Source organism: Homarus americanus, unplaced genomic scaffold, assembly GCF_018991925.1.
Source record: "Homarus americanus isolate GMGI-L3 unplaced genomic scaffold, GMGI_Hamer_2.0 scaffold4060, whole genome shotgun sequence".
Classification (NCBI taxonomy): Eukaryota; Metazoa; Arthropoda; class Malacostraca; order Decapoda; family Nephropidae; genus Homarus; species Homarus americanus.
In genome coordinates this window covers 8,878,610-8,895,201 of record NW_024746161.1, presented here as the reverse complement: position 1 = coordinate 8,895,201, position 16,592 = coordinate 8,878,610, and the positions used below count along the sequence as shown (strand labels likewise).

The 16,592-nt window shown below is 35.8% G+C and overlaps 1 protein-coding gene across 1 annotated transcript; it reads right to left on the bottom strand.

Annotated features, from left to right (window-relative positions):
* Positions 1–423: 423 nt before the first annotated feature.
* On the bottom strand, positions 424–15,742 carry LOC121878997 (DNA repair protein RAD51 homolog A-like). Its single transcript, XM_042385446.1, is given in 9 exon segments — positions 424–1,030; positions 3,551–3,672; positions 6,164–6,186; positions 6,189–6,289; positions 6,950–7,155; positions 7,804–7,935; positions 9,920–10,135; positions 11,368–11,462; positions 15,683–15,742. Coding segments are annotated over 8 exon segments (1,014 nt in total). The 5' UTR covers positions 11,458–11,462; positions 15,683–15,742; the 3' UTR covers positions 424–906.
* Positions 15,743–16,592: the final 850 nt, after the last annotated feature.

Sequence of the window (16,592 nt, the reverse complement as noted above, 5' to 3'; positions counted from 1 at the left end):
GTGCTTATCTGTTTACAGCTCACTTAAACATACACACATATGTAAGGTGGGCACGCTCACCTTATTTTTTTGCACCACAACCAATTTCAATAAGTTTTGCCAAGAACGCTAACTTAAAAAAATAATAAATAAACAAATACTAAATTTTTTTGGCCTATTTACAAGTAAAACAAAATAAAATTAATAAAAAAAAGTTAACATTATCAATATTTTATCACAAAAAAAAAAAGCTCACTGCCACTGGCCTCAGTGGACTGGCTGTCAACAGTCTCAGTCACTTCAACTATGCGGTCCATGTCCTGTCGGCAGCAGGATCACTGTTACCGCCACAGACTCCTTCTCCTTCCTCCGTCACAAAACGATCCAGTGCTACCGACTGCCTGACTGGTTATGATATGAAATATCCTTCCTTTTTCACAGTTGAGATTTCATCTTTCACATTAACTCTAGTTTATGTGAAAGATGAAATCTGGCAACTACAGCGAGGAAAGGGGAGCGACGGAGGTGGGGGGAGAGTCTCATCTGGTTTACAGTTCAGAAATATGCTGCCCGACCTGTATCATGTGTATGCTGAATCATTCCGTCAGAAACAGAAATTTTCGGAATGCGCGGCTCTAGGGATGCCTATTTGTTTATGCGGTCGTATTCAAATTTTCCATTATTGCCGAAAAATTTTGCACGTTGCGCTTGTGGTTGAAAATGCTTGTAAAAGTTGTGCCGCAACTCTCTGGAAAAATGTGCGGCAACCAAAAAGTTATGGCACAAGTTGCGCTGCAACTTTTATGAACTGCCCACCTTTGCACATATAAAGGGTTAAAGAACGGTACTGTACATAACTCTGGAAGCTCTCAACTTGATAAATTACCACACAGAAATCACGTCATATGTGATCCAAGGATACAATGCTTAGTCCTTTAGATCACCTATTCCATCAGCATATATCCCAAACATGGTCTCTGCTTCAGGAAGACAAGGAGAGTCATATATTTTACAGATTCTTGTTTCTCCTCTACCTTTTCTTAGATACAACCTAAAGAAATAAAGGTTCAACAAAACTTGCTTGAAGAAATATAATCTTTTTAAGTCCACTAATATAAGTAAATATATTGTAATAAGTATTTACAGGATATTACCTCAAAACCAAAGCTTAAAATACGTGAAAATCTAGCTGTTCACTAACTTTTGAGAAACCTTTGTTTACTCAATATTTCTTTACATCTCTCCTGTTACAATAGAGTAAAGCCTCGAATAACGACGGTAGTGTCTCCCAATAGTGCAGTGTAACGTGAATCATCGACGTGAATCATTAATTACCATCAAAATAAAACGATAATAATGAGATGCATCCAAAGTCTGACCTTTTCATATCTTTTGTGTGGCTTTTTATCCTTTTTTTCCCCAAAACAATAATATTAATGAAAAATGCAAACAATCTTCTTTAAATAATGTTTGTGAATGAACCTTATACAATATAAATCAATAATAATATGGTCACACAAGAGATGGGACTAATTGTTGTTGTCAGTGTTTACACCCATAATGTCAGTTATCCATCTGAAACTGAAGAATATAAGACCCTGGTTCTTGCTGTAGTAAAATTAATGCAAAAAAATTTGTATTTTTTAATTAATGTTATTTAATATACAGTAGAAGTAAACCATTGATGGTAAAGAAAAGAAAATGTGAGACTAATAGCAGAATGCCAACATATACGTGTGCACTCAAGGAAACAGCTATTGATCTTATTAAGAATACATACAAAAGATTCATTATTGTTTATTACTGAATGTGTATTTGAATGAATTAATGTTTATACTGTATATGCGAAATGAACAATACAATACATTAATAATACGTAGAATATTAAAACACACAAGAGGAAACGAGACGGTATTGTTTTCGTTAATGTTTTAACCCGTGACGAAGGTTCTACATATGAAACTGAAAAAAATAAGGCCCTGGTTGTAGCGGTTATAAAATTAATAGAACAAAATTAATATGTACATTTTTAAGTAATGTTATTTAATGTTAATAAATGGAACAATAGAAATAGCTAACCACTAATGGTAGAGAAAAAAAGGCGAGACGGATTACATAGAAACAAAAGTATGTAAGTGCATACATGTGAAAACATATCTTCATTTCTCTACATAAAAATATGAAAGCAACACTTTTTACTGTTCACATGTTTTAAATAATACCCACTAATGTAAAACAAGAATTCTATTCACCAATGGTCATAAAGTCAAAAACATAAGGACAGCCAATGAATGTTGTTGTACGAGTTTTTACTCAGATGATGAAGTCATAAGGTTCAACTCTGGCTAAAGCTGTAGCTTTTCATAAATATGTCATAGCTGTTGTTGAACCTGAAACTGTTGCTGAAACTGTTACTGAACCTGTCGTTATTGCTGAAATTGCTGCTAAATTTGATGGTGTAGCTTAACCTGAAGTTGATTCTGGAGCTGTACCTGAAGTTGATGGTTTAAGCCTTCGAATAATAAAGCTGTCGAAAGAACCTTGCACAGCTGCTTTCTTTTCTCATTATACATCTTTATGAAGAGGTCATATGCGTTTTTCATGGCCCTGTTAATTTTAATGCTTCGTTCTGTTAATGGATCCACTTCAGAAAATATGTTCACTGCTTGTTCCATATAATATCCACAGACCTCTCACCTTTTTCATATCATTTTAACACCTAGTTTTCTGGCTAAGCTTATACACTTTCTTTTAGCTTTTGAACCAGCACTACCATCACTTGCTCTCTTGCCCATGTTGAATAGGGACACAAAAATCCCATAAAAAAACGAAAAAGTTTTTTTCCTTCTCCTGTTCTGATGCGTACAAAGGCCCGCCAAGCTGCGACTGTTTATACCAGTGATGCTGTCACCACTCACAAGCCCAGCAGTCTCCGTGCAAAAAGCATTTTTTTCTTTTCTTTTTGTAGAATACAGTACATACCGAGATTTAGTTATAATTTATATGAAAATTTAATTTTAATTTATTTTTTATTCTATTTTCGTCATAAATACAAAGAAAATAATGGTGTAAACTGAATTGGGTCCTAAATTAACCAGGGTCTTAAATAAGAATCGTAGTTAGTAGCACCGTCGTTATCGGAGGCTTTCCTGTATAGATCTTAAAAAACTGTCCCTCCAACCCCAATAAGGGGGAATGACTGTTCATATGATAAGCACCAATACAGTATTACCACAATTTCACAACAGGATTCTTGAGCGGACAATTTACTCCTCTTCTTCACCTGTTACAACAATTACTAGTCACCGACAATAATCATCCTAAGCTTCATTTTGGTAAAAATTATGTGTGTATATATCTTAACAATAAACACCAATTAGATACAGTCTTAACCACAAAAAATTATAATCCAAGGGTAAATGTTTTAACGTTGGCTAACTTTCACCAAAACCCAAACCTCCACGAACCAGGATTCATTTTTACCTTCAAACATAGACACAAGGGAAAACAAATTCAATTAAGTGTCCCTCTTCCTTTCAGGGCTATAGGATGAAAATTACAGGAGTCTTACCTTGTTGTAGAAGAATGAGCCATTATGTGTCCTCCAACTGGTTTTTTGGGGTCTGCTCCAAACATGGCTGCTCCATCCACCTGAGCAACCACTTGGTTTGTGATAACTATAGCAACACCAAACTAAACAAAGAGAAAGAGAAGATGACCTTTCCAGTCCACTTTAACTTTTCAGTGGGAAGCTAAACAGACACCTTCCCTAATTCATTTGCAACTAATGAAGAAACAACAATATATGGTGACTCCTTGTATACAATGCATAACACATGCAAATAAAGCATGATAAACTTATATAACCCCAAACTGTACCTTATATTAAGTATAGAAATAATTATAATAAATATAGATGTGTTTTGATGGCTATGCATTGCTTACTATTCTTATAACTATTGTATTATTGAAAATCATTATGCATCTGGGCTAAACAGTTCTGATTCACTCATTATTTTATTCAGTTTCAGTACAAATGGCTTCACACTTTCAATATCACCACTTAAGAGCCTCAACACAGATTTTTGTGTTTGAAATATTGAGCCTTTTCCAAAAATGCCACAACCACCCACTGCTGGCAAAAAACAAGGAATAGCTAGGTGCTTAGCAAGACTTTTGGTATGACACTAAATCTCAAACACTACCACCACTAGAACGATGCTACACATAGTACCACTTGTAGACACTTTCCAGTTGTGTATCCCTAAGTTGTTTTAAAGTCATTCTTAGTGACACAATACTGTTCCTATACTACTAGAACTTGACATCAAACTTTAAAGTAAACTGCTTTAATTTGTCATTATTATTTACTCCTCCTTTAATATTCTCCCTCTCTCTCGCAACATTTCTCAACTTACTTACAAAATTCTTTTCCTCCACAACTGTGTGATTCATTTTATCATTCACTGATCCACAAGATGATACATTCAATCCTAAATACCTGAAACCCCTCACTTCCTCCATTCATATGAACCTTTATAACTCTACATCTCCTTCCTATAGTTATTTTCTTACATTTTGTTCACTTTCACTACAGTGTATTAACTTTCTTCTACACGGTGTCACTGGCCAGACAAAAAAAATTCCTGGATTTTCCAGGTTTTCCAGGTGTAAATTTGAAAAATCCCAGGTATATTAATTTGGTATTTACTATGACAGAATATTAAAACTAGAGGTTTTCAAAAATACAGTATGTATATACTATTGGGAAATTTAAAGGTGATATAAATGATAATAATCAGGAAATTGAAGACCCTTTCCCAACCCACCCCAAGCCTAGTGATGAACATTGGTAAAGACCTTGACACCCCTCCACCTCCTATTTTTCTCCTCAGATTTGTGCGATTCACGTGGACTTTCCAAAAAACCAAAAAATCCGCAAAAACTAAAAATCACACTCCTGATCCACCTATATGACTCATGATTAATATGTGGAATAATCCACTTAAATAAAGTCACTTAATTATCAGAACAATTCATCTCTAACAATACTCACTGCAGAATTAGTAGGTATAGCTTGTAATATTTGGTTATTTGATCACTTACTGTACAAGAAATATGATAGGTACTGTACACAAACAATTCAGTTATTGGAGTGGACTATTTTCTGGAATTTGGTCCTAAACGTTTAATTATTTACCTATTATACAATACAGCTGCAGCATTAATTTATGGTAAGACTGCTGTAAAAATAACAATACTGTATTTTGAAACTGAACTGAATTCACATAAATTTCCAGGTTTATTTGTAAAATTCTGTATTTTTTCCAGGCTTTCCAGCCCAAAATAAAATTCCCTGCCTTTTCCAGGTTTTCCAGGCCAGTAGACACCCTGTCCTAGTATATAATGTTCCAAATTCCATTACAAAGAGGAGTAAATTTTTGGGGGTGAATGCCTACCAAAGCAGTATTGACACCACAGCGGTCAACTCACCATACACCATGTACCCCAATTTACTAAACTAGTTCCCCTCTCCACTACAGCATCAGGGGCAGATCAGGGGAGGGTCCAGACCACCCCCTTTTTCATCAGAAAATCCCAATACCTTTTCTTTAATGTGGATCTATACTCAGGCATTTTTGTTTAGTAAAAAGTAATTACTGTTGACATCAGAGTATCTCCGAATGTCAAGTACTTCAAAATGGCCTCAAAATGCCCATGATATTGGTCAGATTTGAAAAAAATTCAGGGGGCTTACAGCTCCCTCCAACACCCCAGGAAGTGGGCTCACTGAGCTTGCCATGTCCCCCCACCACAACTTCTTGGATATTCCTGGATCTGCCCCTGAGTATCCATCTCTCTTACTGTCTCCTACATGAAAATATTATACAGCACTGCCCCTCACAAACCACAAAATTTGTTATATGTGGGAGATTCAGAAGCTAACTACTGTACCACTTTTCATCAATGATACACACAACTGCCTCTGCCATTATAGCTGGTAAAAATTCATGTACAATTGGCTGAAGCAACATTCTGACAGCTCTCCCTGCTGATAGTCACAAGCAAAGAAAGCTTTATGAAATTATATGACTTACTCACCCAGATTCAGATTCTTACATCTTTCCAAAAACATAAAAAAATTAAAATTTTAGTTTACTTAAGTATATTAAACGTTATCCACCTCATCGGCCAATCTAAGAAGTGCAAAAATCTTGACAAGTGATTTTGTCTGGCAGATAGTTCCCCTCGACCACTATAATCTGTCCGGTACAATGCCATAGCACTGTCTACAATACATAAGGCATATCTGAAATGTTTTAATTCATTTTATAATACTACTCCATAGGTTCCCCACCATACTGTAGGACCATTTACAAAGGTTATATATTACAGTATACAATATCATAAACTTCTGTTGTAAAACTATATTGATCCTGAGCTCACTGAATAAGCTACCAAAAGTGACAAAATATTCAAGTAATGCGAGTACTACAGTAATAACCGATAATTGTTGTTGTATACTTTTCTCTTAAGTAGAGAACTTTAATTACCATAAATGAGGGACTAATCCTTTTGCAATACACTACACTAGCCTAACCTATCTGACCTAACTGCTTATGCCCTTATGGGTGATAGATTGGTCTTGTATTCTAAATGAGGTGAATGTAGCAGTGTGGGTGTTGGTGATGCCTAGACTGGATTACCTTATTTAAAATCTCCTAACACCTAGAGAAAATGTTATAACTATGGGTAATCCCTTTTGTCTGAGGTGAACAGTGTGAGAGGGGTAGACCAGGATACCAAATGAGTTAGAAGTCAACCCTGGCTTACATTATGGGGAAAAGAAGGTAGACCCTAGTTCCCAAGCACATAGTCTGTATTACAAGAGTTGCCTGGATCTAGGACCTATGCTATAAATAGTATAAATCATAAAGATACCAACGTACTGTATTAAATAACAACTCACCTGGCTTCTGTCATCATGGCTGCTGCTTGAACCAACAGTTGTGTCTGCTGGTCAGAAATAGCTCGTGCAAAGGCTACATTGTCAAGAACATCAGCACCTGAGAGTCCAAATTTGTCAGCAACAGCCAGAAGACGTTCAGGCCTAAATGATCCCTCTGTATCAATGTACAGGCATTTTCCTTCACCACCACCCATTTCCAGTGGAAGCTGAAACATTAGTCTAAGATTTAACTAATGCACCAAAGGATTTAAAAATTTCCTGCAATAATTTTTTTTATAGAAAAAAACTATGATCAACATGTATGGGTCAGCTTGATGTACTGTGCTAGACATCATATGGAAGAAGAAGAAGAACTAATCTGAGTGTTGAAAGACATTGGTCCATAATACTGTATTCTAGCTAACTTTTTTTCATTTCTATTGTCTCATATCTGCTGTGTAAATAAAATTATATACTAACCATCTTAATGTACAGATGAGTAGCCATACAGGCTGAAAGTGGTATCGCGTACTGTACGCTATATTTATGCCATTTTGTTTAACAAGTGTCCACTGTCCAGGTATGACACATTGGCTAGCAGTTGGAACGCACTCCGGATATACAAACAAAAACATGGCAACAGTTGTAGAACTGGTTTACTGGCAGAGGAATACTGCCATCCTTCACACAGCTCTCAGTGGCACATGGGTTCATACAACAGTCACCTCCTTAACCCTTTGTGAGAGGCTACCCTAAGCTGAATAAAATCGTCTGGCGGTAGCCAGAATAAAATGGCAAATGCGGGAAACGCAGCAAAAGGGTTAAGAACATAATGCTAGAAAAATGTCTGTCTTCAACATACCAGAAACACTCACCTGACAAGTAACAGCCAATGAGTGGCATAGCTGTGTCTTGCCAGTGCGGAATTCTCCAAATATTTCTGTGATGGAGCCTGTCTCTATCCCACCTCCTAACAATTTATCCAACTCTTTTGAGCCTGTAGTCAGCTGAAAGAATCATATAAAGAAATGAGAAATATTATAAATAAATTAAGTAGATTCTGAAATGGCACACTAAATTTAACACCATCAAATAAAAATACAGGGGGTCCCCGGGTTACAAATGGGCTCCTTTCCAAAGAACGTTCGTAAGTCAGAACACATGCTATATGCATACCGTACTTACAAAACAATGATTAAAATCCCACTATATCATAGTCTAAGTCCTTATATACATATAAAATCACTTAATTTAAGACAAAAGAAATAGAATAACAAAATACAGGAAATGAAAATAAAAATAAGTCATCAGGTAAATAAAATACTATAAATTTCAAATTTAACCCCATTCGAATCAGCGAGTGTTCATAAGTCGGACATTTGTAAGTCGGACGTTTGTAAGTCAGGGACCTCCTGTACTATACAGTACTGTACTGTAATATGAAAAAGTTTATACTGTATTACTGTATGTCTTAATAAGATTTTTCAGAAATAAGAATTAAACAACTCTATTTTTGTTGAATCTTTTCTTGATACTTCCCCTAATGCAGTTAAGGAATGGCAAGCTTTTTCACCAAGCCTGTAAACACTTCAACAATTGCATTAACTCTTCTGGGCATTAAAATAACTATAATTTCACCAAGATTAATTACTTAGTGTTTCTCTGTGAAGAAGCATACAACTCGGCAGATAAATGAAGTGGAACGTGAACATAACCTATTCATCTTTTGGCCCTTCAAGGAACTGTTCTATTCAACAATTACAATGGGAAACATGAACCGTAATTTCTGTATAATAGTACCACCTAACAATGTTGAGGGATAAACCCAGACTTGACTATACTGTATACTATACAGTGCAGTTCATGATCTTCAAGGACCAAAGCAAGATTTTAAAATTCCCTTTCAGACATACTCTGAATCACTCTTCTACCTACACCAGGGGTTGAGATATGACTTAGAAATTCAGCCATTTGCAGGACCCCTAAAAAGAATGTGTTAGAGCTCACTGTATCTTTTGTTGAATTAAGGGGTGTCCCAGCTGAAAATATTCAGAAAAATTTCTGAGGAAAGCTGTTGTCTATGGCTATCTGCTGATGTATTTTGATTGCATAATTCATATTACTGTATTTCTGTAGCTATGCATAATTGTTCCCCCCCCTTCATTTAGAGGGCCTTTCTGTTTATGTAGCACAAGCTGTAGAAAAATATTTATAATAATATTTAATAATTTGGTGTAAAGTAATACCAATTACTTGGTAAAAATCAGTATCTGGCACCATTCTTGGCTAGCTAGCAGCAGGACCAGAGTCTAAGGCTCATTGTATGCATCAGTTACCCATAAAAGAAGCGAGTCAGGTTCGACCGCATGTTGCTCTTGCGCCACCCTTCTCGGCCCATATCTCAAAACGAGTTTTTCTAACTTTCAAATCCCTAAGGCTCGGCCATTTATGGGCCGATTCTAATAAAACAAAAATTAGGTAGTAGAATAACTGAACATATATATCTCCTTTATATCTGGCTGGTTTATTATTTGCTGACTTATCTTTATAAATATTTGGAGGAAATAGTAAGTTAAGAAAAAAAATTCATATACCCAAAACAAAAGTGATAATCAGAAATATCTATACTGTATATCATGTTCAAGAGGAGCAAATTACCTATACAGTATTCCACACGAATTTCAACGTAATCTTGCAAGAAGTTATGGAAAAATAGGATTTTGAAAATTTATAAAAATATAAGGGAAAAATCAGTTATAAGGGAGTAGGCAGAACCAATTCAGGGGTATAGAAACAATGTATCTGGTGGCCTCAATTGCTGACAGGAAATTGATATTGACTGATCAATTATTAACGAATTTCAAGCTTCAGCCAGACGCTCCCCTAAATAACTATAAGCTTAAGTCACATATGATGAGCACAGCACAGTTCAGTACTGTACATAGTTACAGCTGATCTGTGGGAATTTCAATACTGTATACAGTAACTTACCAGTACTAAATCTGCTCGTTTTTGATGAAATTCTGTTGCAGAAGTAAAGCCTATAGGTACCAGTTTAGCCACTTCTGCCATAATTTTATCTACTTTGGCTTCACTGAATCCTTTAATTCCAAGAATGGCCTTCTTTGGAGCAAAACCCACTGACTCAACAGTGTAGTAGCCAGCCTCCTCTAGTTTCTTTACATCTGCATGGGATATCCCATATTGCTGAGGAAAAAATAAAAGTAATTCAATATACATTTACAGTACTTATGATTTTTTTAAAGATATGGGGAAATAATATATCCTGCACTACAGTATACTGTACAAATTGCAACGCAATCGCCCCCCAGGCCCCGATGTGGGTCAGTGACCTGTGTCCGGGTGGCTAATCCCCGTAAAAAAAAAAAAAAAAACACAACCACTGCTTGCTGTATGCCAGTTTAGAAATCTTTAAAAGTCCTAGGGCGATAGAGCTCAGAAGTGTCAGAATCCTGCAGATCTCCTTGTTTCTTCTACTCTCTTCAACATGACCTGTGGTGGTTCCTCCTCTCCGGCACATTCTCGAGTCACATCACGGCCAGCTAATTTACGCCTAGTCCTCTTATGTGTATTTATTCCCTTTGGTCTATGGACATGCCAGCCTTAGATACAGGCTTAGTGTAACAACTGTGTATCCTGTTTAGTGTACTTTCCCAGTGATCATTTATATACTAGGATACAACACACTTCCTGGCCAGTGGTCATACTAGTGATATGTATGTTATTTCAATTGAATGCCATCACTGTGTTCTTATTCATTTCCTCTTGTACTGTACTGTGATTTATTCAACTTCTTGGGTTCATACAAAGGAGCGTTAGTTACAAGACTAGCGAGGTTATTCTAAAACTACTATATCTTGTGCTTGTGAGACCTCACTTGGATTTTGCAGTTCAGTTCTGGTCACCGTACTACAGAATGGATATCGAATCCCTAGAAAGCATAGAGGAGGATCACATGGCTAATCCTGGGCATTAGGAACCTTGAATATAGAGATAGATTAAAGCATCTAAAAATGCACTCCCTCAAGAGACATAGAGTGAGGGGCAATATAATCAAGGTGTATAATTGGAAGTCAGAGTTAATCAAATGTGATATAACAAAGGTACTTAAATTAGCCAAGCAGGAGCAAACTTTTAGCAATAGTAGTGGATGAGTGAAACAAGTTTCCAAACATCATCATTAACACGAACACACTGGGTAGCTTCAAATACAGGTTGGATGGATATATGAGCGATAGGGGTCAGGTGTAAAAGAGACTGCCCAGTATGGGTCAATTAGCCCCCACCCCCTTTTTTTAAGGGAATTAGCCCACCTGGGCACGGGTCAATGATCAGGGCTACCATTTTTTTTTTATATCCATAATAGATCTTCAAAGATCCTTTTCCACCTTACTAATCCCAATCAAAAATTTCTTTACCTCAAGAGTACTTATAAGTTGTGGTCCTGTCACTCCATCTTCAGTGTTTGACTCCTGCTCATCAACACTACGCTCTTCCATCGTTGCCATGTTTTCTGTAAAAAAAATATATATTCGTTAAAAATGCAAATTTACCTTAGTTTTTTTGCTTTCTTTCTCCCAGTATAAGACTCAACATATAAATAAGTGTTAGCAACTTCTAAACATTAACCCAGTTCTATATTATGTAAAAATTATGACATACAGTACAGTATACTATACAGTATTATTTAGATGGTGTTTACAGTACCTTAAAACTATAAACATTTACAGTCGACAAAACTGTTGAATGTCTGTACATCCTCATCAGAGTACAAACTCCTACATACTGTAACTAAAAAATCGCACTTTAATTTGTCATTCAGACCTACATTCTTTTGGTCAACATACAACAAATTTACCAAAGTTCATCAAAATTATGCCCTTTGCTAAATGCCCAAAACTATGTTTACTCCCGGCAAATACTTGAAGAATTAAATAAACTACTGTACCTGTAGAGCCAGTTGCGGCTACAACTATGAAGGAATTCAAAATGTATAACAACCGGTAATAAGGAGCTTCAACAAAACCAAATGGATAAAATTGCATTTGTTGCCAGCAAATACCTGATCTTTACAAAGTTTGAGAAAAGAAAATGACATGGGTATTAATATTGTTTCAGTCATCCAGAAAATTTTAGTAGGTAAGGATAGGTTAGGTTTGGTGGTAAAATTATCGTTACGATCATCCACCTATTTGTAAGTTGAAATTATGTTTTGCCGATAGTTTCGATATGTTTTGAATGATTCTGACCTTCATTTCTACCACAAATCACTACTTTTGAGCCTCCCCTTTATCCAACAATAATGGGGAACCCCTAGTGGGAACCAGGGGTTTTGGGTGGGCGAAAATCACAAAAAGTAATAATCTGCGGTAAAAATGAAGATCAGAATCATCCAAAACCTAACCTAACCCTAACCGATCCACTTCTGTGCTCATCTTTATTAGACTACTCTTCTTAGACTTGGGAATAACAGTTCTTCTCGGACAGTACCAAAGGTGTTTTTCAGCTTGGTAACTACAAGGCTTGTTACACCTTACACAAGTAACTTCCGTAGGTAGAACACCATGTTCGTGTAAAAATTTCCACACTTCTCCGTCTTTACTGTAATAATCGATTGAAACCTAGGGATGGTTTGGAAGTATAATTGAAATCACAGCCATTGCACAAGGGAGACATCTTGGAAATAAATTCAAATTCAAGCAGGTGGCAGCCAGGGCCTATACCTAGCTGTGATTGGTTGATCCAAAATCATACCCACCAATCAGCCTCCAAAGAACAACTGCACATGCATCAGACTCTAGCACATGCATAAAGCAGCATAGTCCATTGACTGTCTGCAGGTTTCCAATTTTCAACATTAGAGACACAAAGCCTATAAAAAACCAAACATACAACTTCATATCATTTCTTGTGCAAATCAATATCATCGGAGTATCTCACAAATTTCTAGGCATAAATTTCTGTATCCACTATGTTGCCAGAGTCACTTCTCTCCTCCACATCTTTGCAACATAATAACCGATGACCTTCAAGTATCATGCCATGTGACTTGGCTGGCCAATCATTTTGAAGCAGCCTTTCACCACGCAATTTCAAATTTGAAGGCTCGTGATGGCGTGTGATAGGTGTTCTCCCCCTTTTATCAAGCTGTTATTCACTGAATTTATGAGAACGGCAGTGATGCAATCCAACATCAAGACTGTCCTATGTGTGGAAATTGTCTACTTTTAATAAAGGACAGAAATACTATTGTCTGAAACCATGCAGGTAAGCATACCAGATCGCCCAGCTGTATCCTCCACCACAGTAGCAGGTAAGCTTAAAAAAAAAAAAAAAAGTTAGGTCAGGTTAGTTTTTTTTTGTGTGTGTTTTATTGTGTGTTTTACTCAAACCTGACTGCCATTTTGGTGCAAATTAGCGGTTTTGGTTACAATTGAATTGTTTTTTAAACCACTAATTTTCACAAGAAATGAAGGGCAGATTTGAATAAAACACACCATAATACACCAAAAATGCCTTTATTTTTCTCAAAATCTGAGGACAGCCAATGGACGAATTTTTACAGAAACGAACCTTAGAGTTGTCAAAACTACTGGTTCCAAAACTTAAAATCCTAAAATTCACTGGATGACCGAAACGATTAGGTTAGTTAGGTTGCATTTGAGAAGCAGTGCTGTAACCAATTTTTACAGGTTAGGTTAGGATTAGTGGTAATTATTCCTTTTAGCATACCCTCGAATTTGTTCACGAGAAGATTGATTTCTGATCTATCTTGATCAGATCTGACCTTTGTTTCCATGGGAAATGAGTCGTTTTTGAAAAAAGTGTGTCATCCTTGATCAAAAATGGTGATTTTCCACAACAAGTGAAGGTGAGGTCTGAACAAAATACATCCAAATATATCAGAAACCATACATCTAGACCCCTAACTTTCACTAAATTAACCAACGTTAACCCAACCTAACCACACCTAACCCCTGGCAGTGTGACACGCCTCACAGCTCCAAACAGCTCATGGTGGGACAAGAAATGGCGGTGGAGATTTACTGATATAATTTCTTAGGCGTTCCTCACTTGTGCGATTTTTTTGAAAGAAACACGTTTCCAAGAGGAATGTATATATGAGGTGGAAATTGCCTAAAAGTAGGTGCTTCTATGCGATATGAAGATATGCTAAACCAAATAATAACCTGTTGAGTTTAAGTTAGGTTCCAAATAAGTGGATGACCAAAACAATAATTTTACCATGACATGCTCCAAATTTTGAAATGAAGTATCTGTGTAGCAGTAATATTGCAGCTACCTAACTCACAGGCTACATGACCGTACTATTAGGCCATTCAGGTTAGGTTAGTTTTGAGAAGTTTCACCCACTGCAAAACTTGCATTTGTAATGCAAAATGAAAAGTGAAGTGGAATCTATGGTAAAGGTGTAGATAGTGGCTACCACCAGAAGTTGTTTGTAGATTTTCTTTATTTTTGCTGTACTTATTGTTTTGATGACTAAGCATATTAAAAGAAACGACAACTTTCTATTATGATTTTAAGTATTATTTTACATATTTTATTTACTCTATCCCACTCCACAATTCTCCTCCCGGTGCCACTTTTGTTGTTTACCTCGCTGAATCCCTAAATATTAAGGTACGTTGTTTAACACAAATTAATACGATAATGCATAGAACCTAATAGAACCTGACCTAACATACCCCAAGCTATGTTAGGTCAGGTTCTATACATTGTCGTTTCCAATTTTGTGTTTAATATGTTAGTATGTAGAAAATTGTTCAACCGATTTGGACAATTCCTTCTGGAGGTGGCCGTTATCTACACCTTTACCGAATCTATTCCCTAAGAATACAATATCATGGCCAGGCAGTCTATGGGCTATGTAGCCATATCATTGCCACACAGCCACCATGATTTAGAATACCACATACTGTATAGTGTACAACATATAATTGAACTTCGTAATGGACGTAATGTCTTGCACCAAGTTCCTATCTAACATTAGTAGTATACCAGCATTGTCTATGTATACATCTTTTATTACAGTAGTTTCAAAATAATTATAGATCAAACTCAACAAAACTTCTTACTTACTGTTGTATCCTTGACTGACAGAACTTCTTAAGAAAATAGTATTAGATATAATGTATTAGAATAACAAACACGTCATTCGTTTGCTCACGTAACAGAAATATGTTAGTTAAATTGAAATACTGTATAAACTTTACACGGGTTTGTAGCTGACAGAGACGAAGTTGACAAGAGTTTGAAAAGTGTACATGAAAACAAAGAACAAGGAAGGGAATAGAATGGCTGAACCCACTCCTGCCATCTATTGACTGTAGGTAGTTACTGGTATAACTCGCCAGCATAAATTACCGTGACTAGTTTGCTATATTGGTGCTTTTATGTTCGCCTCTAAACATGCCTTTGGTCTTTTCACTGCTCTTTTATTATCATTGGTTAATTATATGTTTTTTTTCATACTTTTTCTTAAATTGGTTGACTGTGGTTGAATTTATTGCATAATAGTAAGGTTGTTCCACGTGTCTACCACTCGCTATGAGAAGTATTTTCTAGTATTTTTAGTGCTTTGTTGCTTATATATTTTTCTACGTTTCTCCTTAGTTCGCTTAAATGTTCTTGAAAGAAATGTGTGCAATTGACATCTTCAACTCCGTTCATTATTTTATATATTTCTCTCTTCCAGTGTACTGTAGTTACCTTCAGCTGGTGTAATCTTTCTTCGTAGGGTAGATTTAATTCGGGGAAAAATATGGTGGCTCTTCTCTGTATTCTTTCTATAGTATTTATATATTTTTAAAAATATGGGGATCTTGTACAGAACATTCTAAATGCGGTCTCAGATAACTTTTATATAGTACTAAGAATGATTCCAGGCACATGTAATCAAAGGAAGATTTGTAGATTTTTGTGTCGCCAGCGAACATTTTGCAAACTGGTCTGACGTCACTTGGCAAGTCGTGAACTTCTATTAATCATATTTGTCCAATCTTCTAAGTTTAAGGTTTCTAATAAATTTGTCCAGTTGCAAATCCATGCCAGTTGGCATTTGTTATTAGTTCATTTTTAATTAAGTGGTCCAACGTAGCTTCCCTTAGAATTTCCTCTATTGTTTTTACTACTACTTGGCCTGAAATTCTTTTTTTTTTCTACTATCTTGTGAACTGCTGTTACTATTGCATTCCTCCAATCATCTGGTAGTTGTCACGAGGGAAAGCAACAACAAAAACAATAATAATAGTAAATAATAATAATAATAATAATAATAATAATAATAATAATAACAATAATAATAATAATAATAATAATAATTATTATTATTATTATTATGATGTAAAATCGCCATACATGTTTACAATAATAATTATTGTAAACATGTATGCTAAACCAATTAGTGGCTTAACTGTCCTACAGCAATACAATAGTATCTGAGACAAAAGGATATAACAAAATGAGATTATAGAATACTGAAACAAGGGTCATTTAGGCAAGTGCAAAATGATAGTACAGTAAATTCCTTATCCATATAGCTATGTAAAAATTAAAAGCATTATATCCCTTAGACATACTTTTAGTACATAAGAACAACACAGAGGCAAACCCCAAGTCC